Source organism: Apodemus sylvaticus, chromosome 13, assembly GCF_947179515.1.
Source record: "Apodemus sylvaticus chromosome 13, mApoSyl1.1, whole genome shotgun sequence".
NCBI lineage: Eukaryota > Metazoa > Chordata > Mammalia > Rodentia > Muridae > Apodemus > Apodemus sylvaticus.
In genome coordinates, this window is record NC_067484.1 from 81,375,502 (window position 1) to 81,388,945 (window position 13,444).

General features: G+C 42.0%; 1 protein-coding gene across 4 annotated transcripts in view; it reads left to right on the top strand.

Annotated features, from left to right (window-relative positions):
* Rprd1a (regulation of nuclear pre-mRNA domain containing 1A) overlaps positions 1-12,290 on the top strand; it is a 38,244-nt gene extending 25,954 nt beyond the window's left edge. The window contains exons 7-8 of one of the 4 annotated variants that reach the window (XR_007972990.1): positions 8,961-10,799; positions 11,584-12,290. Coding sequence is in view for 3 of the 4 variants with exons in the window: in XM_052155162.1 (XP_052011122.1) it covers positions 8,961-9,110 (150 nt within the window). In the remaining variant the exon portion in view is untranslated. Of the gene's footprint in view, positions 1-8,960 lie in introns of all 4 variants that reach the window. The other 3 variants (XM_052155162.1, XM_052155163.1, XM_052155161.1) reach the window with 3 other exon arrangements.
* Positions 12,291-13,444: the final 1,154 nt, after the last annotated feature.

A 13,444-nucleotide genomic window follows, 5' to 3' on the forward strand; every position in this document is an offset into this window, starting at 1 on the left:
TGTTTACATTTTGGCTTATAAGTCCTTTAGTATTCAACATATAAAACTTGTATACTCATTATAAGAAAATTATAAAATAAAGAGAATGTAGTTTAAATGGAAACCCTTAGACCTAAAGAAGAGTAAAAGGCAACAATTTTTAGTAGATTAAATGTTTCTGTGTGCTGATTTTGATGGGCATGTACATCTCATGAACTTATCTGTCAAACAAGAGATGTATAGAAATCTTTTGTCTTTTTATTCCTTTTTGAATCTACAAACTGTGTCACTGAGGTTTCTTGATGTTGAGTCCCAGCAAGCTCAGGTGTGCTGTGTCTCTTGTGTGGCATGGCACACGGTCTCAGCAGCTGACAGTCCAGCTGACAGTCGGTGTGAGTGAACCAACATTTGCTACTTAGGGTGTCTGTTCGCTGTCTTTCACAAGTGCCAGCACTTCTATTACTCCATAGATCCTGCAGTTCAGAACTTAAGTGTGGACTGTAGAATCCAGATTTGACAGGAACACGAACCTGTTTGATAACTAGTGTATACTGTAGCAAAGTGACCTTTTGTGTGGAAGTTCAGCATGGGTAGATGATTTTGAAGTTTGATATTGGATTGAGACAATGGAACAAAACAGTAACAGCAATTAACAAGACAGTGCAGTTTCTTCTGTCTTACAGTCTGGTTCTAGTGTGCAACCAAGAGTGATAGCAATAGCTTGTGCTGTTTGAGGGGACTCACAGGACTGGCAGTGAGATAAAACATGAGCCTCTTAAACAGTAATGATTAGACATTTAAGGGTAGCCCAGTGATGTTTAGAGTACTATAATCTCAGGAGAATTTGGCCAGACTTAACTGGCCTTTGTAGAATAGTAACTGCTGTGGAAGAATGTCTGTTTCATTCTTGAAGCCTCTGAGTTTTGTTCCAGCATAAAGTAATACACTTGGGAGTTTTTAGGAAAAATCAGTACACTTCAAATTGAGATAATAAACATGGCACGGTGCAGAATTAAGAAGCTGAATGTGATAAGACTTCAGTAAGTTTATTGTGCTGTAGTGTTAGTTATTTTAGTTCCAAAGAGTATTCTAGTTAATGGACTGTTAGGACTATAACCATGTTTAGTTTTTCTGGATTAAAAAAAAGATAAACAACATCAGAAGCATATGAATATGAGATATCTTTTGTTGCCAACAGCTTTGAAAATGCATATATTTTAAATGTATATGCATATTTGCGTATACAGTAAGTTACTTAGAGCTGCCTCTGAAAACTTACCTAAGATTAGCTAACTTCACCTATGGTTAAGATTTGCTATTTACTAGATAATATCAAATATAGGAAAGTAGTAGTATAGCTATTAGCCAGGTGATATAGATAGGATGGCATTGAGCTGAACTAGTAAACATGAGATTCCATTTTAACAAGTGAATGAGCTGTCCACGGTTTATCCACAGGCAGAAGCCAGGGCCAGGGTGGTGGCAGACAAAAATACAGAATGCCTCAAAGTAGGAGGAGGGTGGGAGCTGGGGCTGAGTGCAGCATGTGGGTGCTTGCCTGCAGGTGTGCAGCATGCCACCCTAAGACGTAACTTTATACAACCTAATTAAAGCTTCACCACCTAGCATGGTTGCTTCACTGTTGCCTGCTACATTGATTAAAGTCCAGTTAAAACAACAGAGACAAAGCAAGCATCAGAACCAGACTTAACCTGTTTTGGGTATGTTTTTTGTTTTTTTAAAATAACCAGGCCAGGAGTTTATGACCACATAAATGATTGATATGCTAAGGGTTTAAGTGGGTAAAGCAGACACATTCCTCATTGGACAGGTAATACAGGTAGAGGTAAAAATATCCCAAAATGAAAACAGAAGAAATTTCACCTAGTTCTTCAGACAAGCACCTCACTCAGTTTAGGGCAGCCATGGAAATAAGTGGTGAGGGTGTGAGAGGCCAATGAGAACTTCCCTAAACAAATGCAGACTGGAAACGGAGCAGGAAGACAAACCCACAAATAGTACATCCAAGGATTGAGACGGTTTTGTTACATGCCTGGAATACTGGAAGAGAGAAGCAGGAAAGTTGTGAAGCCCCCGTGACTAAGGATTTCCAGAATGAATGGCAGAAACCAAATTCCTGATCTAGGCAAACTATAACGTCATGAAAGATTGAGAAAACAAAATACAGTCTAAACCTAGTCAAATCCTTCACCTCATAGAACACCAGAGAGAAAGCCTTAAAGAAGCCACATGGGGAATTCTAGTGCAACAGAACTGTAACGGACTTGGCAAAGCTGTGCTGGCAAGAGGTTGGAAGAGGAGCCTGGATGGTATAGTTGCCCTACATACCAGGAAACTGGCAGGAAGTGTTGAAAACCCACCAACCTGGGGTTTTATGTTCAAAGACACTTGAAAGCAAAGAAAGTAGTTGGCTGTTGGAGGTGGCAAGGAAGAGGAGAAAGTTGGGTTAGTGTCGACCTAAGTGAAATCTGTGAATGAAGGAACTTCATGCAGAACTTTCTTGGTGTACACCTCATGGTATCAACTCACTGAGGATAGAACAGATGGAGCACAGACCACTATGTATAATTTTTAGTCCAAACGCTAGCCCAGACTTACCTTCCTGGCATACTTCTTTTGAAACTGTAGAACAACAGAACATCCTATTTAGATGTCACATGACATTTACCAATCCTAAGGTTCTGTGACATAATAGTAATCGGAAAATAAGACTTCAAGCTAGCAAGTTATGTCATCTCCACTTAGTCATCAGTATGTGTAGAAGCAGATCATTTTTTTTTTCTTTCAAGTTGCATTACCTTGCTTTCGAGGTTGCCTGGGTAGTGGAGAGCTCAGCGGTGTTGTGTGCTAACTATCAGCTCCCATTGTCCCACCAATACCTCTGTTCTCTTACTCTTGAGGTTAAAACTGAGGCTTGCTTGTGGGGTCAGCTTTCCTGGAGTAGGCACCATTTCTAAATGAACTTGCCTGTGGCCACCTTTTAACTCTTTTGTTGTTAGTGAATATAAAAACCACCACTTTGACCTTTTCACGTAGGTGAAAGTGGTGCGTCTACTACTGAAGAAGGCAGAGATGGTTGGTTCATCACAGCTTTCTCCTCGGATCGGGAGTTAGGAAGTCATGACTGCTCACTCTTCCTGCCTGTGATCCTGTGGCGATTCGGGAGCTTTCAGTTAGCTAACATTCAGAACACCCATTGCTCAATTAGCTTAGGATTCAAGAAACAGCTGGGCATAATGGGAAGCATATGGACTGAGCCAATCTAAGTTTGAACCTTTGTTTTTCATTTTTCTATTGACTTTGAAGGTTCTTAATGGCAATGACTTAAGTTTTGTGATGGTTTGTATGTGCTAGGTCCAGGGAGTGGCACTATTAGAAGGTGTGGCCCTGTTGGAGTAGGTGTGTCACTGTGGGTATGGGCTTTAAATTAAGATCCTCATCCTAGCTGTCTGGAAGTCAGTATTCTGTAAGCAGCCAACAGATGAAGATGTAGAGCTCTCAACTCTGCCTGCATCATGCCAGCCTGGATGCTGCCTTGATTCCTGCTTGTAAGCCAGCCCTGATTAAATATTGTCCTTTATGAGACTTGCCTTGGTCATGGTGTCTGTTCACAGCAGTAAAACCCTAACTAAGACAAGTTTCATCTTGTATAGCATGTAGTCTCTACATGCGGAAATGAAATGGAGTATTTAGAATAATGACTGGTATTTTTCATTTGGGTTAGAGTGTGCTAGATGAAATATCTTGAATTCACAGCTCAATTTAAGTGATCAGATACCATATAATGATACACAGATTTACAGAGATAAACATCTTGGATATTTATATAGATGCAGCTTCTAAAATTATATGGAAATAGTGCTCTATTTTCTTTAAGAATTTTTGTGGAGAGAAAAATCTTTGATGATTGTGCTATGATGTCACTATTATGAAAGTATAGGTGTTGTCATTGGGTATTGTCAATCTGGGTGTTTTACACTTAGAGAACCCTAGAGATAGCTGTTGCAAAGAGGAAGGAGTGACTTGCCTAAGCCTGTTGTTATAGTGTTCTGAAATCTGCTCAACAGGTCACAAAAACCCAGCTCAAAAGGATTAATCCTGGTGTTTCCAGTTTGTTGTGGTATCTTTACATTACAGCAGAGGGCTCCCAAGAAGTGGGTGGGGCTTTATAGGCAGGTTCTTCTCTTTTTGCTCAGTCTTTCTGGCATCTGGGACTTGTAGTGGAAATTCATCTTTGTTTTGATAGGGCTTGTTTGTTTTTAAATACCTACTTTATTTGGGTAGGTTTTTGAGACCAGGTCTCATTAGCTCAGGCTGCTCAACCTCCTTCCCGCCTCAGTCTTAGCACTGGGAGCACAGGCATGTGCCACTACACCTGGTTCTGTGGAGTTTTGGCTTTGCTTTGGGTTGGGTTTTGTCACAATTGTATAGAAAAGAGTGAGCAGAAATAGGATCATTTTCAAGGAAAGGTGAATAAATGTACAAGGTTTAAAGCCTTTAAATTAGAGTTTTAGAGCAATTGTATGATGCCTAAAATAACTCTTGATTTACTTTGTTTTATTTTTCCTCTTAGAGAAGGGCCTCCAGAACTCTGTAGCTCCTGCTGGTCTGGCACTCACTGTATAAACCAGGCTACTTTCAAACTTTAGGCTACTCTACCTGTGTCTTCCAAGTGCTATGGTTTTTAGTGAGCATGTCCCCGTCTAACCTGGGAAGTTTACTCTTCTAGCTCATGGTTCTCAAACCTAGGGATTGAATGACCCTTTCCAAGGGGTTGCCTAAGACCATGGGAAACACATTTGCAGTATGATTCATAACAGTAACAAAATTACAGTTATGAAGTAGCAACAAAAATAATGTTACGGTTGAGAGTCACCACAATATGAGGTATTAAAGGACCACAGCATTAGAACGGTTGAGAATCACTGCTCTTGCAGCTTGTTTTGAGCTAATTCAGATGCTATTGCAGAGTGATGATCACAGCTGAAGCATTATGGATCTGTAAAACTGCATTTACTTTCTAAAGCACGGAGACTAGGATAATCAAAGGTTAGGCTTGCTCAGGGTCAATAGAAGATGAGGGAGTTTATCTCCTGTCCTGACTTGATGTTAGTAGTCAGTACTCTGCTTGTTACCAAACAAAAAGTTGACTCAGGAAAATTTCTTACCTCCCCAGGACAAATAATGAAGTTTGGAAACAACCCTGTAGTACTTACGGTTAGAAAGAAGGAGCTTTGAAAAGTGAGCATAGGACAGAGGTCTGCTGAGGCAGGAGGAGGCAATTCTGGTGGCCATATTTGGTCAAGAGAGTTTAAGCAGTCATTCTATACATAAGGATTTTATGCAATCCTTCTATACATAAGGATTGGCTACAGAGGAAAACTAGGTAGTTTGAAATCAACTTGCCAGTGCTTATGAGGCTGATCGCATCTCCCAAGGGTCTAGTTTCCCATCACTACTACCTCAGGCCAGGCTCGGGCCCAGGGCTTCCACACGGTAAAAGCATCTCCTCGGATTTAAGCCTGAGCCCTAACTCTTTGTTGAAGCATGACAAGTTGAAGGCTCCTTCTGTAAAGACGACGACGCATCTTAGTGCACAGGTGAAGAAGAGTGGTCAGAGAAATGCTCCAGACAGAGAAACAGCTCAGCAACAGTGTCAGGGTTTATGTGTTTGGTTTGTTTGTTTCTTTTTAGACCTAGCCTTTAAGAGCTGAGCCATTTTCCAGCCCCCTCCACCTCCATTGAGAAATGGGGTCTCTGTATCTCTGCCTAACCTGGAACTCTCTCTACATAGACCAAGCTGGTGGCCTCAAGCTCTTAGCTTCAGCCGCCTCCACCTCTGTGCTGGAATTAAAGGTGGGCACCACCCCACCTGGCTTAGAGCTAAAAATTGTAAGAATGGAGGGAGTGGGTTAAACCAGTGCAATTGATTTGGATGAAACTTGAACTTGGAAGACTGTAGGACTGCCTCTGTGGGGATGAGACTGGCAGGTGAGTGGGTGGGGTCAGACAAGGTTAGGAGTGGTTCCCACACTGCTGGCTGCCCCAGAAGGTGTTGGTTCTATTCTTACTGTATGAGTTGAAACCTGAATTAACACAGGATTTCCTAAGTCCTACATTTCTTACAGTGGAGCGTTTTTAGTGAGTTAGCCTAGATGTATGAGAGTGGTTTTGATAAAGACATAAAGGATGACAGGGCCAAAGCTCGATAGATAGTGCTTTAGATCAGGGAACTGTCAGGAGAAAGTTGTCTAGGCTTCTGAAAAAAGCTCATATCATTTCAAAACTAAATGCATTTTGTGTATGTATGTATTTGTGTGCCAGGTTGCACATGTGGCAGTCAGAGAACAGTTTGTGGGACTAAGGTTGTAGAGTAATTTAATAAAACACACAGAAAAGAAACAAGTTGGTTATATTAGGGGATAGAGTTATTTTCAGTTTTGAATAAAATTAAAAAAAAAAAAAACACTCAGGGCTATAAAACCCCAGAATGTCAAATACAAAAGCTTCTGTCCAGTTCTTACCTTTGCTTTCACACACAGATCCTATTTCAAGCATATAGTCTATAGCGTTATGTTACACCTTATGTATTACTGACCAGGATTGGTCTTGACTTCATAGAGATCCACCTGCTCCCACTTCCTGAGTGCTAGGACTAAAGGTACCACTACGCTTGGCTATACTTCAGCATTTAAAACCAGCCACCCGTGAAACACAACAGGATAAGATGGGAAAGAGTAGAGTTTGTAAAGAAAAGATCGACATTGGTTTTCTTTTCTGTTGACTCTGTCACTCTGGGTTGGCTACATGGTGGGATGCTGTCAGGAGCAGTGGGATGCTCTGATTGACTGTAGAACGGCTCCCCTCCCTCAGATGCACAGTGTGGCTGCAGGTTGAACCCAGGCTTTGCACGTGCTAGGCAAGCACTCTGTCGCTGAGGTTCATCCTTCCTCTTCACAGTTGATACTTAGAAGTGTGTAAACTGAAGAAACCTACTCCTGCTTTTTTAAATGTTTGTGCTACCTTGGTGGGCTGCACGTTGGTATTCTAAGACTAGGTCCCTGGCAAGTGAAAGAAGACAGGGTCCACCCGTGAGGCTGTAGTCGTGAAGCATCTGTTAGCGACCTTGTTGTCAGAAGTGGTTGGAAAGGCAAGGCTATTGAAACCTCTGCTGGTTGTGGCTGCCTGTGTGCTTTGCAGCTAATGTGCCCGGTTCTTTGTTCGAGATTCTTTCCTCTCATTCCCTTTGAGCTGTGGGTTATACTAATCTGACAAATCCTCTGCCCTGTTAGGGCAATTGTATTGTTAAAGAGGAGGCTTAGAAATAAATACTAAGAATAAATTCTCCCTGGTTGGTTGTATTTTAGGCATCAAAAACACAGGGAAGTGGCTCACTGCTCTGGTTGTATAGTAGCATCATTTGGGAGGCTTTTATAAGATTCATACGGTCTGGACCCTTTTGTGGATGTTCTCAGATACTGATACATAGTGGGCCCAGTATTTCTCTTAAGAACAAAGACAAACAAGCAAACAAACAAACCAAAGGGATATGCTCCTTAGAAATCACTGAAGGGCCCAGTGGTGGTGGTGGCGCACGCCTTTAATCCCAGCACTCGGGAGGTAGAGGCAGGCGGATTTCTGAGTCCAGCTTGGTCTACAGAGTGAGTTCCAGGACAGCCAGGGTTACACAGAGAAACCCTGAACAAAAAACAAAAAAAGAAAAAGAAAATCGCTGAGGAAATTCAGGCACGCAGCCAACACCGAGGTACACTGAAGAAGGGTCCAGGCCTCATCTCTTAGCTAAGAGTGTAAGAACATCCACATCCTCTTCTAGTGAGGGTTTAACTGAGGATTCACAGGATTCACTTAGGGTGAGAAATACCTACTGCACACAGTGGGCTCTTGCTGCTAAACTGTCCTACTAGATCATCTTCACTGATTGATTCCCTGAGTTGCCAGCCTTTTAAAATCCTTTTCCTGCTTTTGGTGCACAGTGTGGTGATCTGTGGTCCCCATTTAAAGGTAATACATAGAGTGCATATCATTTACAAATGTTGCAAGTTGCATTTAAGTGAGGTTATCAGAATTTCCAAATATGTATAGTACTATAGCCTTTATTGATAATAGTGGAGTACAGTCATGATCTTAACTTTAAGTAAGGCAGTTGTATAGATAGTGGTAAAAGACTTGAGCTGGGATTGTAGCCTTGTTGGTAGAGTGCTTGTCTGGTGCACACAGAAGAACCCCACATCGTGTCTCCAGCACCTCATAAACTGGGTGCGGTGATTCATTGCTGTCATGTTAGTACTCAGGAGGTGTAGGCAACAGGATCAGAATCATCCTCAGATCAGGTCATCCTCAGCGGCATACTGAATCCAAGGCCAGCCTCGGTTACATACAACTATTTTAAACCTACCACCAATGAAATTATAATGTATTCTGAAGCAGCTGGTTTGTATTGGAGACAAAACCCCAGTTATTAATACACTGCAATGGTTACTAGTAATCACAGAGAACACTTTGAAACTTCAGCTTAAGTTTAAGAAAATGCATACTAAGTGGACTTCGTTGTGGGTTTTTGGTTTGGTTTGGGTTTTTTGTTTTTTGGATTTTGTTTTTTTAACACAGGGTTTCTCTGTATAGCCTTGGCTGTCCTGGAACTCACTGTGTAGACCAGGCTGGCCTCGAACTCAGAAATCCGCCTGCCTCTGCCTTCCAGAGTGCTGGGATTCCAGGCGTGCGCCACCACCGCCCGGCTCATCGTGGTTTTGTATTGCATGGATATTACGCATTTTTATTCACCCCCTCTACTACCTCTGTAGCCCATTTGACTAAATCTCACGGTGGAACGATCATTTATTTGCCATTAGTCGAATAATACAAATTTTCTGCAGAGAATCAGCAGAAAGCTATATTGCCTTTTCAACATGAAAGCTAACAAGAGTGGTTTGTTGTTGCAGGAATACAAGCGCAAGTTAGCCCGAGTTTCCATGGTACGCAAAGAACTCAGAGCCCGGATCCAGAGCCTGCCAGATTTATCTCGTTTGCCCAATGTCACTGGCAGTCACATGCACCTGCCCTTTGCCGGGGACATCTACAGTGAAGACTGATGGCCAGTCTCCTCCAGGGCCAGGACTGTGGCAGACATGGAGACAGGTTAGGTGAATAGTCCTGTAGAGTTATTTTTGTACATTGTTGAGAATGGTACTAACACAAGAAATGACAAGGAAGTACAAAATGTTAAAAGTTGGTTTGTTTTACTATTTTATTAGTGAGTTAACATGACTTAGTTAAAACCAAGTGACGATTTCTGTGTATTAATGAGCTTAGCGATTATTTTCAAAAAATCTTTTTTAAGTTTTTTTTGATCCAAGGCCTTGTGAGAAATTCCGTTTCTATTTCTTCATGTATTTTCAATCATTTTTCTTTATTTTTTTCAGTATCTAATCACTGTACACTATCTAATTCCTAATGAGAAGAACTGATCAGGAGCTGATGTGAGACTGTTTATGGGATCGTTAGGACTTGATTATAGAAGAGACTAAATGTTTCAACGTCACCTTCCTCTTGCCACCCAAATACTGGCTCTGTGTCCTCATGCCTTTTGAGTTTTACCCCTAGACGTGGTGCGATGTGCAGGGTCAGATCAGAGCCTAGAGAACGTTTCCTGGCAGCACTGTAGTTGTGCCATCCCAGAACTAGAGACGCCCTTGATCACACTATTTAGAACTAAGTGCATTTAATGCTTTAAGAATGTTGTAAGTTCTGATGTCCTACCAGGAGGACAACTCCAGCTCCGGTGACTGCTTCTGTCAGGTCAGTCTTCTTACATCAGATCCCTTTACAAAACACCAGCTGTGGGGAGTAAAGGAAGGTCAGACAGTGACATGCTGAATCCCTGTCCTTGTAATGTAAACAATAGCTCTTAGCTTGATTAGCTCAACAACTCAGTATTCATAATGTTCAATTAAGTAGCCCGAAACATTTTATTTCCGTAAAGTTTTTGAATGATTATATTTTGGAATTAAGCACTGCTGTAATACAGGGTAGATGTGGTGAATTTTATATTTGTATGTTTACAGATGTAAATACACAGCCAGTGTGCTTTATCTTCACTTGAACCTGGTGTGCTAGAGCAGGTGCATGCTCTCCAGCTTTTTTAAAGTTACTTTGTGAACCTGCAGGTTTGTGTTTCATAACAACAGAAGGGAGATACTTTTCTCCTTTATTGCTTTGCATTTCTCATGTAATCAGAGTCAAAGTAAATAGTTAATAGAACACCTTTTAAAATTCACAGGCCAATTATACTCACTACTCTGAATGGCTTCACTATTCCTTTCTCAGTATTAGAGGTTATAGTTGAAATGAATTTACATGTGAAGAAATGATAGTTAATTTATCTTTAATAGCCAGTAGATTTGGGAACAGTGCTTTAAACACTGACCTCTCCAAACCAGTTACATGTACGGCATCACCCCATCCCCTGCATGTCCTGTCTTCCAGTGATGTAGACAGCTTTTGGGAGTTAGGACACATTTCCTCCCAGAACCTATAGCTGTTCTCTGTGCGCACCGCTGAAGCTCACCTGGGGGCCAAGGCCACTTGACAAGTGGCTCATGCGCATCCTGTGCACCATTTGTCTGTGACAGCGAGGGGTGTGTGTGCTGCAGCCAGACCCTCACACTGGGGGCTCCGCCAGTGCTGCTGTCTTTTCCTTAGGGGTAGGGATGGAAGAAAGGAGTCAGCAAAGGAGATGCACATTACACACCCTGATTATGCCTGTTGTGAAAGTATGCCAAGTAAGTTAGTTTTTGTTGTTGATGTTTTTGAAAGCAAAAGCTTTGTGTGTTAACTTATTTTCAGTATCTTGAACTTATTTATGATTTGCTGACACAGTGATTTATCCATCTAAAATAGATACTTTTCCATTTAAAACTAATTTATAAATGGTATACTCTTGGGAAGATATAAACTGTTTTAGAAGTTTCCTGAAATATTTTCACCATGAAGACAGACTTAGATACTCTTTTGATGCCACTATCTGATCTAAATATTTATGATAAAATGTATTATTTTTTTAAAGAGTGTGATGAGATCTGTGATAAGTGCTAGTACTCAAAACCCGAAACCCCAAACCTCAAGTTGTTAGTTAGCTCACTAATTGAACACAGACTTTACAGTTTGTTCTAGAAGCAAATTTTTCAGCCTTACAGTAGTTAACATTCCTTTTTGAAAGGAAGACTAAACTTAATAGGCTTAAACTGGGCGTGGTGGTGCATGCCTTTAATTTTAGTACTTGGGAGGCAGAGGTAGGAAGCTCTCTGAGGCCAGCCTGGTCTGTAGAGTGAGATCCATGCCAGTAGTTACATGAGTGAGACCCTGCATTAAGAAAAAGAAAAGAAGAACTGGGCTTGGGTGCGAGGTGTAAAATACCAAACTGTAAATCATGCGCATTTTCTCCACCATGCACCTGAGGCACATAAAAGTGAGAGCAGTCTGGTCTGGTCCTGAAGGGAAGTGTGTCACACTGTAGCCAGGTCCTGGGCCGTGAATGGACACCATTCCTCTTTTCTCCACACACAGTGAGTGAGTGCAGAAAGCTGTCGGAGTGGCAATTTGAGCAGATTCCCGGTGCTCCCTCTGCTCCTACAACACTACAGTAAGTAATGACCACAGGGGGAGCTGGGAGCCTGGAGAAGAGCTGTGCTCTGTAGCCAGCCTTCCCTGAGGAAAGCATCCCTCCTGTCGCCTTGGAACAGCTGAGCACAGCATTCGGAATCGGGATTTTTCTATAAGAAATCCTTCAGCACTAACAAAGCTAGGATGATCTAGCCATCATGATTTTCAGAGTTGAGAGAATGTTGTCTGCTGTGCTGTCAGGAGTAGCTTCATGGTGTGTGGTTCAAGGACTGGTCTGAAGTCTGGTGAGGACAATGGCGGGGAGGGAGGACGGCCTTCCTCAGTTCCCACTCTGACAAGGACAGGATGTGAAGTAATGCAAAGCCCCTTCATTGCTTTACTAGCTGTTAAGAGTTACTCCTAAAGATGAGCCCTGCTTCTCAGTTGTGCTAGAAAAAGCTTTTGACAGTGCGAATTCAGTTCTTCTCTGTACAGAAAGGGAACACTGGGTTACTTAATGGATTTGTGTATACACAGCATCTGTTGCCATCTAGTCCGAGGTGTCAGGAGCACATGGGAAAAGGATGCTCCGTCTTTTATAAACCCTTTTCTTTGGCTGTATCTGATGACAATGTAAGATCTTAATAAAGTTTTATGTTCTTTTTGAAGAACTTTTGTGTGTTATTTTCTGAATCCAATTCATTGGTAAAGGACAGGTTGGGGGGGGGGGAGTTGGCAAAGTCCTAGAAGTAGTCAGTGAAGCAGAAACAACAGAAAGGGGTTTCTGTACAGGGTCGGTGGTCCAGACTTGTAGGACTATCAGTATCAGCAGAGGTTATTTATGAAACTGCAGATGGCTGAGCACCAACTTGATTCTTTTCTCAAATATTTAAATAGGGCCTGGGAAATAGGTCAGTGGGTAAGAGCACGTGCTGGGTAAACATGAGGACCTGAGGGGTTCCCTAGCACCTGCACAGAGAGCTGGGCATGGCTACAGTGCCAGGACTGCGGGTGGAGACAGCCACACCAGGAACGCCCTCGCCAGCTGAAGACAATGCCACAGAGAACAAGAGGAAGAAAGCCAACATTTTTTCTAGCCTCTGCTTGGGCAGGTGTACCATGCATACACACAAACACTAAAATATTTAAGCAATTATGGATAATAATGAAGTATAGGTTTTACAGTTCATTACATAGTTGATTCCTTTCTCACAGATTCAACTGATACTTGAAGCTTCCTTGTGGCAACCCAAGTTAATTTTTTTTAGTGCTAGGGATTAAAATCAGGGTCCCTGTATGATAAGTATATAAGTATGATAAGTTGTGGTGCTAGCTAAACCAACACTCTAGTTCTCGTGCTTTGGATTTAAAGTAAAACTGAGAAATATTAGAAATTTGTGGGAATTTGTAGGGCAGTATTGGCTAGAGCTTGTTTGATAACTCAGTTGCACCTGGGAATGTAGCTTAGTTGTAGAATGCTTGTAAATAAGCAGAAGTCCCTAGTTAGATCTCTGATGTAACACACACACACACACACACACACACACACACACACACACACACACACACACACACACGCACGCATAGAGGACTTAGTTAAAGCTTACTAAAAAGTGACTATCAAATGCATCAGAATGCTCTGGTTCTTGGCGTCTGGAGTGTGGGAGGTAACCGTCCTCTGGATAGGGCCTCGCCCCTCCCATCCCGAGATGGCGTTTGTCCACCTCATCTAGATGATCCATGCTTTCTGTTCACATTACTCTAGATAGTGGGATTTATAAGCTGGCCCGTAGCTGGAGACTGTGAAGAGGTGAGCCCAGTGGAC